The following is an 18,636-nucleotide window of genomic DNA, read 5'->3' as shown; positions in this document are numbered from 1 at the left end:
AAATACACTATAAACCTTACTTCCCAAGTATTTATTAAGCTTATAATGATAAAGCTTATAACCCCAACCCAAGTGTTTAACACTCTAAAGTAACCTAGCAGCATGTAGGCTTTGAACTCAGCTTGATGAATGAAGAAATGGCTGGGTCAGTGACGGAGCCAGAAATTATGATCAGTGAGGGCTTGGACAAATATTAATTCAAAACTAACAAAAATAACTAATAAATTGTCCTTATAAATTTTCATGTTCAACAAAATAAAATAGGACACTGTCATAGAAAATAAAATAAAAATTACAATCTGCCTCGACGGGTTTTCATGTTTTGAAATCGTTGCATGATAACTTCATTGTCAAGGCTATTGAAAATGTCTTTTTCAATGTACACAAGTAAACAATCATTCATCCATTGATCTCCCATTCGATTACGCAATCTGTTTTTCAAAATATTCATAGAAGAAAATACTCTTTCCACCATAGCAGTAACAACAGGTAGAATCAATGCCAATGTAATAAGTCGATACACCAGTGGATAGACAATATTTTTCTTTGTTTCGACCATTTTTTGAGCAAGATCTCCAATACTTTTCAAACCCAAGAACTTCTCATTAGTACGTATATCAATAATGTAAGTTTCAAGTTGATCATCGAGTATCATAAGCTCAAAAGTAGAAAAGTCTTTGGGATAATACTCAGCAAACCGGACCAACTTTTTTTTGTCAAAAGCTACAAATGAATCACCAGGGCACAAAGAAGCTAAACAAAGAATTAGTTCGGTGTTTACCTCATTGAAATGTTCATTTAGCTCTTGAAGTTGGATATCAATAACAACAAAAAAGAATTCCACACGATAGTGATGTAAATTTGTCATTTCTTGAGTTTTGCGCCGTGATCGACCTTGGGCAACAAATGTATCATCCATATCAGGAACATCCACATTATATTTAGCACAAAAGCTTGAGACTTGATTAAGAAAGGAATCCCATTCATTGCCTCTCATTGCTTGTAATCTTTCCTTGCAAATTTCCACTAATTTCATGGCATTTGCAATATCTTGATCTTTTCTCTGTAGTGCTTTTGACAATTCATTTGTTATTCCCAACAGTGCTTTCATTAAATGTAGACTGAATATAAAATCAAATGTTAACATCAAAGACAATAAATTACTTGCTTCAAACCTTTGTTCAGAGTTTGCTCGGCCATCGTCTACTATTATTTGAAGAACATTAGTTATAGGGGAGAATAAGTTAATCAAGCTTACCAATGTAGCATAATGTGAACCCCAACGAGTATCACTGGGACGTTTAAGATTGTTTTCTTGATTTAGCCCTCTTCCACTTGAAATTTCACCACACTTGAGTGCTTCAGAAATAATAACATCTTGCTTTTCTCTAAGAATATCACAATGCTTAGAAGAACATCCAACGACATTTATCACCATAGTTACCACACTAAAAAGATAAGCAACTAGAATATGCTTCTTTGCGACAGCTACAAGAGCAAGTTGAAGTTGGTGAGCAAAACAATGAACATAAAAAGCTGATGGATTCTCATTCAAAATAAGAGTTTTAAGACCACTGAACTCTCCTTGCATATTGGTTGCCCCATCATAACATTGTCCCCGCAATTTAGATATGCTTAATCCATATCTAGAAAATAATTTATCAATAGCACCTTTAAGTGACACAGCTGTGGTATTGGCCACATGTTCAATTCCCACAAATCGTTCAATCACACACCTATCTATATCTACATATCGCAACACAACAGCCATTTGCTCCTTAGTTGAAATATCACGAGATTCATCAACTAAAATAGAAAGCAACGCATCTCCAATTTCTTTAATAATGATATCAAGTGTTTCAAAAGCTGCAGCCCTCACAATATCTTTCTGAATATCAGGTGATGTTAATTTTAAATTCTTAGGAGCATTTGTCAATGTAACTGCTTTGATGTCTTCATTATGATCAGCAAGAAATTTTAAAATCTCAAGAAAGTTACCTTGATTACTCGAGTCTCCAGATTCATCATCACCACGAAAAGCAAGCCCTTGTCGCAATAACAAACGAATGCAATCAACTACTGCTTCCAAACGACTTCGATACTCACTACGACCTTGCTTTGAATGTTTTTCAAAAAATGTTTGAATATGTTGTTTTTCGTTCATTAACGCTTCACACATTTTCCTAGCTTGATTGTGAACACTAGATGGACCTCCAACATGAGTATAGAGTCTTGCTTTTCCATTTTTAAAATTTCTAAATCCTTGACCAACAAATGAATCACCACCTGATTGTCCTCCGCAATTTGATTTAAACAGATAACAATACAGACAAAATGCACCATCTTTTGATACACTATATTCAAGCCAATTTTGAAATTCCTCATACCAAGCACCGTTGAATGCTCTTGATTGAGGTCCAACTTTTGTCGATGGAAATGGCTTGAGGTGAGGTTGACAAGGACCTTTTTGCATATATGCTCGCCGAACTTGATCACGAATTTTTAAAGGATGGTCCATAATCGGTGTTCTCAATCCTGGGTCACTTTCAAGATCTTCAAGATTTATGTTGACATCCGCATAACTTGATTTTGTAGTTTTATCATTCTTTCCTATAGAAGTTGAGGAATTTTTTATACTTTTAAAATTCCTCTTCATACCTATTGTAGTTAAATATATGAACGATTAATAATAACCATGATATTAATTTGGAAAAGAAAGTTTTCACTAAGAAAACAAATAATAAATTAAAACAAACAATGAAACTAATTATTCTAAAAATCGGGATCTTCTATATCCGATCCTTCATCTAGCATATCATCATTTAACTCCTCATAGTCCTCATTATCATGTGCCTCAAAATGCCCTCGAGGAAGGTTCGTAAAAATTCTATGCTTTTGCTCATTTGTAAACTGAAATTCCATTTTTGAAGTGAACCTAATTAAGAGAAAATAATATCTCATTGCTACCGGTAGTTCATCTTCATCATTTATTGTTTCCCATATTCCCTCTAAGGCTGTAATTACAGTATGAAAATCTCTAAATAGTCTAATTACTAAAACGTATTGCTCCGTTGCTCTCATCATGTTCTGCTTAGATTCTTGGAGGTGACCTATTTCTCTGTGGAACAAAAGTAGCCTCCGAGTGATTCTTTCTAGCACTCCTACGGTGTTTCTTGGTTCTCAAATCTTTTCAAAGCCTTAATGGCTCGAATATCCTCATATGTTAATGCTCCGTTCATTCTTAACTGAAAACATAAAGACTAAAATCGTTAGCTATACTTATAAGCATAATAACTATAACTTAAACACTTACTTGGCGGTCAGATTCGGAGCTTTGAGTGTGTGTATCGAGGAGAACTTAATGCGGATGAACCGTTTCTATGATACCAACTGTAACGACCCAACTATTCTAGACTTTGGACCATTATATAACTACTATACATAAATACTAATCTTAAGAAAACATACATATGAAATAGTCATAACTTTATTAAAACTATAAAACAAAGGTTAACATAAAATTTAGAGTAGGGTATGGGATCCCATTATTTTAAAAATAAAATAAAACATGACTTAGATCTTAAAATTCATTACAACTCAGATGCGGAAAAATACATAAAAATATGATTGAAAGACTTAAACAACTTCATCCTTGAATCGTTTGTGCAGTCCACCGATTCCATTCTCCCTCAATACACATCCCCAAGCTGCCAAGAACCTTCCCACCGCTATAACTATTTTCTTGGACATATAAAACATAAAGGAATGAGCCTAATGCCCAGCGAGGAAAATCTACTACAAGCATGAAACATACACATGAATTATAAACTATAAACTGTAAAACTATAATCATATGACTATATAAATAGAACATCTATTACAATGGCCATCATACTTCTTGGGACTTGCTAGCTAAGCAATCATATGCCCATAAATTTACAAGGCTAGTTATCTAAACAAGTCATATAAATTTATGGGGCTCGTTATCTAAACAATCATATGCCCAAGGAATCTACTATTAGGACTTGTTATCTAAACAAGTTATATATTTGTTATCTAAACAAATTATGTGATTGTTATCTAAACAATTCATATAATAAACCAACTAAAAACATACTTATAACATAAACATATATCAACAACATAAAAGCATACAAATCTACCCTATTTTCCTTACCAAAGTACCGGGATGTGAGAACAAGATCGGAACTTTGGAACACTCCTAAAAACCATAATAGAGAGGTGAGTATACTAAAGAAAAGAGATGAAAAGAATGAACTATACCATTGAAAAGATACTTACCAACAAGAACCTCAAGTTCAAGATCTTAGATGCCTAACCAAGAATAGAGAAGACTGAGTTAGGATTTGAGTAGAGAAGAACTATAAGAACAATATAGAAAAGAACTAGAATTAGGAATACCTTGAATGCTTCTATGACCGAACTACACCTCGAAACCAAAATACACTATAAACCTTACTTCCCAAGTGTTTATTAAGCTTATAATGATAAAGTTTACAACCCCAACCCAAGTGTTTAACACTCTAAAGTAACCTAGCAGCTTGTAGGCTATGAACTCAGCTTGATGAATGAAGAAATGGCTGGGTACTAGGTCCTATTTATAGAGTTTAAGAATGAAAATATCTTCATTTAGCTTGAATAAAATAATGGATTTTTAATTGAAAAACATTTGAATAATCGTTCAGTAGAGGCTGAAGACTCGATCAAAAAGATTCTGGACTTATCAAGAGGTTAAGGATTAAAATGAGCTCAGTTTCAAAATCATTCAAAAACCATGCACCACAGCCGATATATCGCCTGGACTGATGCTCCCGAGGCTTGTCGTGGTTGTCATGCGAAGCTACGTGTTTTTCGTATCCCCGTATGGCGATATATCGCCCCCTATAGCTGCGATATATCGGTATACGCTGAAATATTATACACGTAATTACACATTTTCAGCCTAATTTGAATTGTGTAAACAGCCTTGACTAAGTCCTTTAACGATTTCAAAGCTGCTGGCAGACCCTAGGATTTCCAAATATTGCTCTTAATAAACTTATTCCTAAAAAATACTTAATTTCTTATTAAACATACACATGACAAGTGTTAATATCTTATTGGGTCTATCTAAACTTTATAGTATAATAATTATCATCTCCATAATCAGTCATATTAATCAAACCTTAGGTTATAATTAATATTCTTAAACTATAGGTTAAACTTATAAAATCTACAAGTATTGCTACAGGTGTCCAACTAAGTCCTAGCTTGAACCAAAAATCCACAGTAATAATCATACTATAACTACTACTAGCTATTACTATTACTACTACTATCTAACTAGCTAAGTAAAGTTCTTGGACTCTACAAAATGTAAATTGATAATTGCTACTTTTGTGTTCCTTCAGCTTTGAGCAATCATATCTCTGCTATACTGATGCTTAATGAGACTAATCATAAGGATTGGGTTCGATTTTTGATGATGAATTTGTCAATTATGAAGATTGACACATCATTGAATGAAGATGCTGTAATGACCCAACTTATTCTAGACTTTTGACCATTAATAGCTACTATACATAGACACTATTCTAAAAAAACTTACATACGAAATAGTCATAACTTTATTAAAAATTGTAAAACAAATGTTAAAATACATAAAATTCGGTTAGGATATGGGATCCCATTATTTTGAAAATAAAACATATCTTAAATTGTAAATAAATTTTGTTACAAGATCAGGTACAGAAAAATACATATAAAGCATAATTGAAATGACTAAAACAACTTCGTCCTCGAATCGTTCGCGCAGTCCACCGAATCCATTCTCCCTCAATACACAATTCCAAGCTGCCAAGAATCTTACTGCCGCCATAACTATTTTCCTGCACATATAAAATAATGGAATGAGCCTATTGCCCAGCAAGGAAAATCTACTAAAAGCATGACACATAAACATAAACATAAACTATAAACATATATCATACACTATAAACATATACCATAATTCTAACCCATGTACATGGTAACTATTAGGGTTTGCTAACTAAGCAACTATAAGCCTCAAAATACAATGAGGTGTGCTAGCTAAGCAACTATAAGCCCCAAGAACATAATAGTGTTGGGGTTTGCTATTTAAGCAACAATAAGCCCCAAAAACATACATATATCATAACATATAAAAACATACTATAGCATAATCATATAAGCATATAATAACTATCCTATTTTCCTTACCAAATACCGGGATGTGAGCACAAGGACGGGATTTTGGAACACTCCTAAAAACCATTAATGGAAAGGTGAGTATTCTAAAAGAAAGAGATGAAAGGGAATGAAATAAACCACCAAGAAGGTACTTACCGACAAGAAACCTCAAGTTCAAAGAACTTAGATGCCTAACCATGAATGAAAACAACGAGTTAGGAATTGAGTAGAGAAAAACTATAAAATCTAATGAGATATACAGAAATGAACTAGGAATAGGAATACCTTTAGATGCTCTATAGCCGAACTACACCTTTATAGAAAATCACACTATTAATCTTACTTCCCAAGTGTTTAATAAGCTTAAGATGATAAAGCTTATAACCCCAACCCAAGTGTTTAACACTTTAAAGTAAACCTAGCAGCTTGAAGGCTCTGAACTCAGTTTGAAGAATGAAAGAAATGGTTGGGTACTAGGTCCTATTTATAGAGTTCAAGAATGAAAATATCTTCTTTTAGCTTGAATAAAAATAATGACTTAATTGAAAAACATTTGAATATTTGTTCAGCAGAGGCTTAAGACTCACTCAAAAAGATTCTGGGCTTATCAAGAGGTTATGGAATATAATGAGCTCGATTTCAAAACCATTCAAAATAATGCCCTAGAGTCGAATATCGCCTCGACTTATGTTCCCGAGGCTCGTCGAAGTGTTCATGCGAAGTTACGTGTTTTTCGTATTCCCCGAGTGGCGATATATCGCCCCCTAGAGCTGCGATATATCGGCATACGCTGAAATATTATATACGTAATTGCACTTTTTCAGCCTAATTTGAATTGAGTAAACAGCTTCGACTGAGTCCTATAACAATTTCAAAGTTGTTGGAAGACTCTGAGATTTTCAAATATTACTCTTAATAAAATATTCCTCAAAAATACTTAATTTCTCAATAAACATGCACATGACAAGTGTCATTATCTTATTGGGTCCATCTAAACCTTATAGTATAATAAATATCATCTTCATAATCAGTTATATTAATCAAACCTTAGGTAATAATTAATATTCTTAAACTATAGGTTAAACTTATAAAATCTACAAGTGTTGCTACGAGTGTCCAACTGAGTCCCGGCTTGAACCAAAATCCACAGTAATAAACATACTATAACTACTACTAGCTATTGCTATTACTACTACTACTATCTACTAGCTAAGTAAAGTTCTTGGACTCTACAATTATCCCCTAATAAAAAGAATTTCGTCCTCGAAATTTACTTACCAAAAAATTCAGGATATCGTCCTTGCATGTCTTTCTCCAATTCCCACGTTGCCTCCCGTTCAGAACTATTACTCCATAGGACTTTGACTATCGGAATACTCTTGGACCGTAACTACTTCATTCCTCTATCTAGGATGCTAACCGGTCGTTCCTTGTAACTCAAGTCTTTCTGGAGTGCTATCGTATCGTACTTGAGGACGTGAGATGGGTCTGACACATACTTTCGTAGCATTGAGATGTGGAACACATTGTGGCTATCTACTAGGGCTGGCGGTAGGGCTAGTCTATATGCAACTGTTCCCACTTTGTCCAATATCTCAAAAGGACCTATAAACCGGGGACTAAGCTTGCCTTTCTTCCCAAACCGCTTCACACTCTTCATAGGAGATATCTTCAGGAAGACTTGATCTCCGACTTTGAATTCCACATCGTGTCGCTTGGCATCCACATAGATTTCTAACTTCTTTGAGCAGCGAGCATACGCTTTCTAATCAGCGCTACTGCTTCTTGAGCTTTTCTAACAACTTCTGGACCATGGAGTTGACTTTCTCCTACCTCGTCCCAATGTAACGGCGATCGACACCTACTTCCATAAAGTAACTCATATGGTGCCATCCCGATCGTTGACTGGTAGCTATTGCTGTAGGAGAACTCTATCAGCAGTAAGTACTTATTCCATGATCCTCCGAAATCAAGTACACAAGCGCGCAACATATCTTCTAAAATTAGTATCGTGCGCTCAGACTGACCGTCTGTCTATGGATGAAAAGCTGTACTAAGACTTAACTTAGTACCCATGGCTTGCTGTAAAATTCCCCAAAATCTCAATGTAAACACTGATCCTCTATCAGACACTATTTTCTTGGGGATTCCATGCAACCTTACTCTCTCTTGGACATAGATGTTTGCGTATTGATCCGCTGTGTATGAAGTCTTAACAGGCAGGAAATGAGCCGACTTGGTTAGTCTATCTATTACTAACCAAGCTGAATCATGCTGCTTACTTGTTCGTGGAAAATCCGTCACGATATCCATAGCTATATTGTCCCATTTCCATTCTGGTATGCTAAGCGGTTGCAATAAGCCTGCAGGTCGCTGATATTCTGCTTTCACTTGCTGGCATACTAGACATTTAAACACAAATTCCGCTATGTCCTTCTTCATTCCTGGCCACCAATATATTGCCTTGAGATCGTGAGTCATCTTGGTCGACCCTGGGTAAACTGAGTACGGAGTACTGTGCGCTTCTTTTAGAATCATCATCTTAATCCTTCGATTATTTGGCACGCATACCCGATCCTTATATCTCAATAACCCTTGACTTGATATTGAAAAATCAGTGGCCTTACCTTCTTGAACTGCATTCATATGCACTACTAATGTCTCATCATGCTGTTGTCCAATCCTTATATCTTGTAGCAGATTTGATTGGATAGACAAGTTAGCCAGCTTGCCGACAACTACTTCTATTCCGCCATTGATCAGCTCCTGCTGTAGTGGCTTTTCTATTCTGGCTAGTGCTGCTAAACTTCCATAATTATTCCTACTTAGCGCTTCGGCAACTACGTTTGATTTTCCCGGGTGGTATAGGATTTCACAGTCGTAATCCTTCACTAACTCTAACCACCTGCGCAGCCTCATGTTGAACTCCTTCTGAGTGAAGAAGTACTTTAAACTTTTGTGGTCCGTATAAATCTCACACCATTTTCTGTAAAGATAATGGCGCCAGATTTTCAACGCAAAGACCACCGCTGCCAACTCCATATCGTGAGTTGGGTAGTGTTGCTCGTACTCCTTCAGCTACCTTAAGGCGTAGGCTATCACCTTGTCATTCTGCATCAGCACGGAACCCAACCCTTGCTTTGACGCATCGCAGTAGACTACAAACTTGTCATTGGGTGTCGGTACACAGAGTACTGGTGCTGAGCACAGCTTGTCCTTAAGCAACTGGAAGCTTTCTTCACATTTATCATTCCAGTTGAATCTTTTCTATTTCCGGGTTAGGTTGGTGAACGGAGTGGCTATCTTAGAAAAGCCTTCTATGAACCTCCGATAATAACTTGCTAATCCCAGAAAGCTCTTTACTTCGGATGCGTTCTTTGGTCTTGGCCAATCCTTCACAGCCTCTACCATGGATGGGTCTACTGCAACTCCGTCCTTGGATATAATCTGCCCAAGCAATGCTACTTGAAAAAGCCAAAACTCGCATTTCTTGAACTTGGCGTAGAGTTGATGCTCCTTTAGTCGTGATAAGATCAACTTCAAATGTTCCTCGTGCTCGACTTCGTCCTTTGAGTATACTAAGATGTCGTTGATGAACACTACGACGAATTTATCTAAGTAGTCCTTGAAGACTCTATTCATTAAGTCCATAAACGCGGCTGGAGTGTTGGTAAGACCGAAAGACATAACTAAGAACTCGTAATGCCCATAATGAGTTCTAAAATTTGTCTTAGGAACATCTCTCCCTGCACCTTAAGCTGATGGTACCCGGACCGTAAATCAATCTTTGAAAATACGGTCACACCTCGGAGTTGATCAAACAAGTCGTCAATCCAGGGTAGCAGGTACTTACTCTTAATCGTTACCTTATTTAGCTCACGATAGTCTATACACATCTGCGTGCTTCCGTCCTTTTTCTTCACAAATAGAACCAGTGCTCCCCATGGCGAATGGCTCGGTCTAATAAAACCCAAGTCTAAGAGTTCCTATAGTTGCGTGTTTAACTCCTTGAGTTCTGTAGGTGCCATCTAGTATGGTGCCTTGGAGATAGGCTCGGTGCCCGGTACTAATTCTATCATGAAGTCAATTTCCCGAGTTGACGGCAACCCTGGTAAGCATCGGGAAATACTTCTAGGAATTCTCTTACAATGAGGACGTCTTCAACCTTAAGCGATGCTTCCTTTACTACATCTGTGATGCTGGCTAAGAACGCTTGACATTATTTTTCTATCATCCTTTGAGCTTTGAGAGATGATATTAGCGGTGTGCATAATCCTGAGACTTGTCCCATGAAGCATAGTCTCTGGTTGTTAGGAGTCTCGAACGTCACTTTCTTGCGTTTGCAGTCGATGGTTGCGCCATGCCATGCTAGCCAGTCCATGCCTAGTATCACGTCGAAGTCCTTGATCTCCAGTTCTATCAGGTCTCCTTCTAATTCTACGTCCTTACTCTTCATCGGTACGCCTCGTACTATCCATGACGATAGAACTATTTTTCCCTAAGGCAACTCGGTTACAAACCTAGTTCTAAATATTTCACAGGATTTGTCTAGTTTTTCTAACATTCCTTACGAGATATACGAATGAGTGGCTCTCAAATCAAATAATATTGAACATATATTATTGAGGATAGAAACCTGACCTGTGACCACTTTATTGCTAGCATCAGCCTCTCCTTGGGTTAAGGCAAATACCCTGGCAGGAACCATCCTGTCTTCCTTTTTCCCTTTTGGCTTAAGCTGAGGACTTTTTTTCTTCCGGTTTCCTTCTTGACCACAGTTGTAACATCCCTTGGTGTTTGCCCAGCATTCACCAGGATGTTTATTTTGGCACTTGGTACACTGCGGGTACTCTACATAACCCAACCTACTGCTTCCATTGTTTGTCCGTGCCCTTTTATCGCTATCAGACTGCTTATTGTCAAGATGCTTCCTTTTCTGACCATTGTTCTTGTTGCTGCACTGATTACTGTTGTTGTGGTGGTTGTTGTTCTGACTAGTCTGAGGTTGACTCGGCTGTCTAGACTCAGGCTTACTGGTTCTTCTTTACTAACATTAGCATGCATCCTTTCTACTTCTATTGCCGTCTCCAGAACATCGGCATAGGTAGTGTTCCCTGGGTATGCTCATTTTGGAATGTTATATACTTTATATAGAATTCAAGTATAAAGACAAAACTAAATAAATTATAGGCTCTCTACAACTTAAAGACTAAAGTGCATCCATAATCACTAAATATGCAATAATAATAAAAAGTGCTTCTGAGTTAATTCTTCACCATATATCCTAATTCTAATATATAAGATAGTAACTAATCCTACAGTTATGTTATACACTAAAGGTGTGTTTGGTACCCGTATTATAGTATTGTATAGTATTATATTAGAATGTATTGTGTTGATGCAGATTTTCATCAACCACACAAAAAAGCGATTAAGCAATAAATATAGAAAATAAAAGATGAGCACACAAATTTTACGTGATTCAATAGTTAAAATCCACCTAATTCTTTAGAATTGAAAGTTGTAAAGTTTTGATCATACTTTTCAACTATCTCTAACCTCTCTTTCTTTATCTAGCTCCCTAAGAACATTCATTTTCTCCAAGGAAATCATCAAGCGTTGCTTGACATGCATGAGTTTCAAGCCTTGTTAAATCCCACTTCTCATTCCACCATTGTAAAAGCTTCAAGCAACTTTGGGAAGGCCTAAAATAGATATTTTGGACAATGAAGATCCTTCACCAATGTAGAAGCTTCAAGCAACTTTGGGAAGACCTGGAATAGAGATTTTGGATAATGAAGATCATTCATATGCAGGCTTTAGGTATCTATTTATAAGAGTTTTATCTTTCTAACCGCAACTTTGTGTTTTGATTAATTAATTGTGTTTTCATTTCTCATTTTATGTTGACTCATCATAATATTGATGATTCCATGTGATAAAATTATGTTATGATCATTTTATCTTTAATTTTCTCAATTAATATTTGATTATCAAGATTTTCTTTCAAACTTTGAATATAGTTCTTGATAAATCTTTATGGTTTGTATTATTGATTTAATTCCTTTAGCCATTGTTGATATATGTTTTAGTGAGCCTAAAATTCCCAAAACTATGTACATATTTAAATTCAAATTGCAAACAGTTGTAATTGTCACTTGGATAATCAACAGAAAACAACTTCCAATGCCTTCAAGACTTACTTCCCAGGATCTGCTTTCAAATAAGAGATAGAATTTCGGGTATAAAATCCCCCCCCCCCCCCCCGAAAGCATCTACTCAAGCTTGATAAGGAGAGACTTTTGACCTTCTAATTTTGAACATCTTGGCCAACTACAACTTTCAAATACCTGCTAAATGTTAGGTCCTTAAAATGTGATTCATTTTACAAAAATTACAAAAAAGTGGGTTTCCATTCTTCTTCTCTTTTTCACCCACTCATTGGCGACTTTGGACCATAAGATCAAAAAATTTCATCATATCATCTAAAGGCTCAAATTGAAACACTCCTTTTCTTATTCCTGCAAATAACACCTTTTCATATTTTTCACCTTTTTTTTGTACTTTTTTATCTTTTCAAAGAAATTTTTTTTGGTGCTCCAAGACTCCCCAAGGATTTAAGAAAAAAAATTTGTGGTCGTGACTCTGATCTCAACACCAGAGCTACACCACCTCACCGAAAAACAACCTCAAACTTTCATGTCGGCGACCTTTCCACCAACGAGCTTCATTTGTGTAAGTCCCCATTCTAAAAAAATATGAACTTTACAACCTTGTTTTCATTTTGAGTTCTTGAAGAAAAACTAGGAATAATGAGTATTTTGATCCAAATGTATGCTTGATAAGGAATGAGAAGTTGCTTGCATGCTAAGAAATTTTATAATGGGTGCTTAGGACTAATCAAAAATTGAAACTTTTCTTAAGAATTTTGGATTTCTCGGATTGAGTATATGAAAAAATGAGTTTGATTTTGAACTCCAAAACAATAAAAAAAAGCTCATTTTAAAAAACAATATGTACTCCATAACCACTAATCACCTTGTTCTTTTGATTTTCTCACCTTTTGGCATGATTTCCAACCTCTTAAAATAGCTCCTATACCTAGCTATATATATATTTTCCTTATGTAGATATATATATGTCTCACAATGGGGACCGATTCTATCCCGTACACGGAACTATTCCGTGAAAAGCACATAGCCGTTGGATCAAATCCAAGGGTTGGGGTTCAATTGGGCATTAAAAAATTTAGCTGACATTCCCAACCTTTTGTCAGCAGGGGTAAACATTATTTTCACTGTTCATTACCCAATCTCTCATTATCACTCTTTCCTTGTAGAGTCCCAGAATATTAACTTAGCTAGCTAGATAGTAGTAGTAGTAGTAGTAGTAGTAGCAGCAGTAGCAGTAGCAGTAGCAGCAGCAGCAGTAGTAGTAGTAGTAGTAGCAAGTAGTAGCTTATAGTATGTTAGTTGTCGTGGATTTTTGGTTTAAGCCGGGATTTAGTTGAACACTCGTAGCAACACTTATAGATTTTATAAGTTTAACCTATAGTTTAAGTATATTAATTATAACATAATGTTTGATTAATATATCTGATTATAAAGATGTCATTTATTATACTATAAGGTTTAGATAGAATTAATAAGATCATGACACTTGTCGTGTGTATGTTTATTTAAGGATATAATTATAGTTTAAATAAAAGAAAGTTCAAGAAAGCTCTAGAATCTTCCAAGACCATTAAGAGCATGACATTTGTCACAATCTTGTTTATTTGAGGATTTAAGCATTTTAAGTGGATAATTCAAAAATAGAAGTTTCTAGAAGCTCTAGACCCTTCCAGAACTTGCTGGAATATCGTATTACTCAGTAAAACCTGATTAATAAATTCAAATTATGCTGAAAAGGTGCAATTACGTGTTTAATATATTCACGTATGCCGATATATCGCAGCATAGGAGCCGATGTATCGCCACACGGGGAATACAAAAAACACGTCAACTTTGCACAAACGAAACGACGAGCACTTGGGACATAGGGCCAGGCAATATATCGCCTATGATGGGCGATATATCGGCCCTAGGGCCATAATTTCAAACGTTGTTGAAACCGAGCTTGATTCATTCCTTAACCTCCTGACTAGCCTCTGAACGTTTTGACCGAGTCTTCAGCACCTATTGAACAAATATTCAAATATTTTTCAATTAATACTCATTATTTTTATTCAAGCTAAAAGAAGATAGTTCACTCCTTAAACTCTATAAATAGGACCTAGTACCCAGCCATTTTTCTCATTCTTCAAGCTGTGTTCAGAGCCTTCAAGCTGCTAGGGTTACTATAGAGTGATAAACACTTGGGTAGGGATAAAAGCTTTATCATCTTAAGCTTTATAAACACTTGGGAAGTGAGATTTAGAGTGTGTTTTCAATCTCGAGGTGTACATCGGTTCTAGTACATCCAAAGGTATTCAAGTTCTTTGAACTTAAGGTTTCTTTTCGGTAAGTCTCCTCTTGGTGGTTTAGTTCTCTTCTTTCCATCTCTTTTCTTTAGAAATACTCACTATTCTTGTTGTTGGTTTTAGGAGTGATCCAAATCCCGTCCTTGTTCTCAAATATAATGGTGTTGGTAAGGAAAATAGGATAGTGTTTATATGATTATATGTTATGATATGCTTATGTTATAATATGTTATGTGTTATGATATGTTATGATATATGATTATGTCTTGTAGTCTTTGAGGCTCATTGTTGCTTAGCTTGCAAACCTCAATGTATTTTGAGGCTCATAGTTGTTAGCTAGCAAACCCCAAATATTTTTATGTTGCTTAGGGGCTTATAGTTGCTTAGCTAGAAAACCTCAATGTATTTTGAGGCTCATTGTTGTTAGCTAGCAAACCCCAAATGTTTACCATGATCATGGGTCAAAGCTGTAATAGATGTTTTATAGTATATGATTTTGATATAGTCTTATGTTTATGTTTTATGTTGTATGTGCTAGTAGATTTTCCTTGTTGGGCATTAGGCTCATTCCTTTATTTTATGTATGCAGGAAAATAGTTATGGCGGCAGAAGGATTTTTGGCAGCTTGGTTTGTGTATTAAGGATGAAGGAATTCGATGGACTGTGTGAACGATTCGAGGACGACGTTATTTTTAGTCTCTTTGAATTATGATTTTATGTATTTTTCCGCATTTAGCTTTGTAAACAATTTTTTTTAGTTTGAAGTTATGTTTTATATTAAAACAATGGCATCCCATACCACTCATTTATGTATTTCAATATTTACTTTGGAGTTTTTAATAAAAGTTATGAATATTTCTTATGTATGTTTTATCAAATATAGTTATGTCTAGTAGTTTTAATGGTCCAAGATCTTAGAATTAGTTGGGTCATTACAATCCTCTCAGCCTGTCTCAAGCAAAACTTGACCTCTTTCTTCAAGAAAAACTCATCATTTCTTAAAAAAAAACATAGCCTCTCTCTAAAGAAAAACACTCAAACCTCAGTCCATGATCCCCTTATCTGTTGAAGCAAAAACTCAGTACAAAACTCTTTGGTAATTTATTTTTTGGGTATGGTTTAATGGATTCCTCTGCTGTTATGCATTATGATTTGACATTTTGCTTCTTTTACTTGTGTTGGGTGGAAAACAAAAGAAGGTCTAGATCATGGTTTGTCGGTTTCAAGCTTTGAGCGAGTATAGTTCTTTATCATGATAAGTTATTGCGTTATTTTTGGCTTCTTAAAACTCAATTCCTTGTTAACTCAATCACTCATCCTCTCCTCATTGAAGCTCCAAACAAGAAGCGAACTCTGTATCCGAAATCTTGGAGACCCATTGCAATTTTCGAAGGTATGATGGATCAGAAAGAATAAGTTGTCTCGGAGATTGCAGAGGAGAGCACAGAGTAGTTGAGTTAATGTATTGATTGAGTTAGTTTTCAAAGCCTCTTTTATTTTGATTTTTTTTACATTAAGCCAGAAATACATGCTGTCTGTTGTTGAATATTGGTTGATTGTAAATATTTAGCATTTCATATATTTTTTTGTGATAGTCATGATCGATTGTTTTTTGTGAGTGATACATTTTTAAGATTAATCTAGGACATTGATGAGGGAAGCATTTGAGAATTTGTGATACATTGTTGTTGAATATAGAATTAGGACATTACAATGTTAGTCCAAGAAGCTAAATTATGAGCATAAGAACATTCACTTAAAATTCATTTCTCAAATTCCCATTACAACCAAGGGACTCAAAACCAATATAAATATGTGTAGTTGCTAGTTACAATAAAAGCACTCAAAACCAACATAAGATGATCTCAGATGAATAATGATAAAAAAGCCATGTCCACACTTGAAATCCATGCAAACAAAATGCTATTTACCATGAGAAGAAAGAATGAATGTCTCCGTTTCCTTTTAGAGGCAATGAAACGAGATATATATGCACATAAAGAAATTGAGTAAGATGATGCTTCAGAACAAGAAATCATGAATATATATATGTAAAAACACCAAAATCCAAATCATTTACTAACTACCCATCCAACAAAAAGTACACATAGATAAAGAACAATAAGACTTTCAAAACAAATATAAACATTTCCATTTTAATTTTCTCTCTTAAGTTGCAAATATAGTTGCCTTCAATTTCATTGACCATAAAAATTCAAATAGTGTTAAAACTGAAAATGAACTTAGTACTATTAGTGACAAGAAAAGCCACTCTTGATAACCTTTTGTTGGTTGCTAATTTACTGCATTAAAACACTTTGCTTGAACCTGGTTAAGTCTTTGAAACCCATGAACAGTGGCTATCAATGTCTTTCCAAGTTGGTATCCTAGTGTAATATGATGTAACGACCCAACTATTCTAGACCTTGGACCATTAATGACTACTATACTAATCTTAAGAAAATGTACAAATGAAATAACCATAACTTTATTTAAAACTGTAAAGTAAAGGTTAAATACATAAAAAGTCATTTAGGATATGGGATCCCATTGTTTTGAAAACAAAACATATCTTAAATAAATTGGTTACAAAATTAAGTGCGGAAAAAAAATAATACATAGAAATCATAACTAAAAGACTTAAAAACTTCATCCTCGAATCGAACGCGAAATCCACCGATTCCATCCTGCCTCAATACACATCCCCAAGCTGCCAAGAATCTTTCTGCCGCCATAACTATTTTCCTGCACATATAAACATAAAGGAATAAGCCTAATGCCCAGCAAGGAAAATCTACTACAAGCATGAAACATAATCATACACATAACTATAAGCTATAAACATATAACATATATCTATGAGGACGCACATCATATAAGACTATACTATTAATGGCCATTAAAACATGTGATAAACCATCTACGTTCCCTTTCTAATATCTGAGGTAGGTTTATGATAACCCATCTACATCCCCTGTCTAATATCTGAGGTAGGGTAAATTATAACCATGAAACACAAGAAATCATAACATAACATAACATAACATAACATACTATAGCATAACTTATCATAACATATCAACATAACATATAAGCATATAAAACTATCCTATTTTCCTTACCAATATACCGAGATGATGAGAACAAATTCGGGATTTTGGAACACTCCTAAAAACCATAATAGAGAGGTGAGTATACTAAGGAAAAGAGATGAAAAGAATGAACCATCGAAAAGATACTTACCAACAAGAATCTTACGTTCAAGATCTTAGATGCCTAACCAAGAATAGAGAAGATTGAGTTAGGATTTGAGTAGAGAAGAACTATAAGAATCTATACAGAAAGGAACTAGAATTAAGAATACCTTGAATGCTTCTATGACCGAACTATACCACGAAACCGAAATACACTATTGATAATTTTGCAAAATAGACAAAAGGAGATTTGAGAGAGAATCAAAAGGATGAAAATAAGAGTACAAGAGCAACAAAATATATAGCCAAAATAATGAGAGGCTAAAAGACTAAACTACCCTTACGTATTAATAAAACTTATATTATTAACATCCCCCCTCAAACTCATGATGCATTTGCAGGAAGCATCGAGAGTTTGCTAACTAAGAAAAGAAAACGAGAAATAGTATGAGCCTTCGTAAACAAGTCGGCAATCTGCATAGCGGAAGTGAAAAATGGTAAAGTGATGGTCCCATTCTGATAGTGGTGACGAGTAAGATGACAATCTATCTCAATATGTTTCGTGCGCTCATGAAAAATGGAGTTGCGAGTAATCTGAATAGCACTAACATTGTCACAATGCATCGAAGTGGGATCTGAGAGAATAACACCCATATCAGCAAGTAACCAACGCAACCAAACAATTTCAGTGGTAGTGGAGGCCATGGCACGATATTCTGCTTCTGTAGACGATCGTGTAATGACCCACTAATCTAGACTTTTTGGACCATT

At 35.3% G+C, this 18,636-nt stretch overlaps 1 protein-coding gene across 1 annotated transcript; it reads right to left on the bottom strand.

Annotated features, from left to right (window-relative positions):
• Positions 1-292: 292 nt before the first annotated feature.
• On the bottom strand, positions 293-2,656 carry LOC133784973 (uncharacterized). Its single transcript, XM_062224236.1, has 2 exons — positions 1,986-2,656; positions 293-1,922 (listed from the first exon to the last, which is right to left on the bottom strand). Exons 1-2 carry the CDS (start codon positions 2,654-2,656, stop codon positions 293-295), a joined length of 2,301 nt encoding a protein of 766 aa, XP_062080220.1.
• Between the last annotated feature and the right edge of the window lie 15,980 nt (positions 2,657-18,636).

The sequence above is a fragment of the Humulus lupulus genome, chromosome 6 (assembly GCF_963169125.1).
Source record: "Humulus lupulus chromosome 6, drHumLupu1.1, whole genome shotgun sequence".
Classification (NCBI taxonomy): domain Eukaryota; kingdom Viridiplantae; phylum Streptophyta; class Magnoliopsida; order Rosales; family Cannabaceae; genus Humulus; species Humulus lupulus.
The sequence above is the reverse complement of the archived record's forward strand: the minus strand, read 5'-3'. Positions and strand labels throughout refer to the sequence as shown.

Excerpts from the sequence above, each read along its gene's own strand:
- LOC133784973 (XM_062224236.1), bottom strand. The coding sequence starts at position 2,656 with ATGAAGAGGAATTTTAAAAGTATAAAAAATTCCTCAACTTCTATAGGA. Across the intron at positions 1,923-1,985 it reads AATCAAGGTAACTTTCTTGA|TAAGAATTTAAAATTAACAT; the intron begins GATTTTAAAATT and ends GACAAATGCTCC.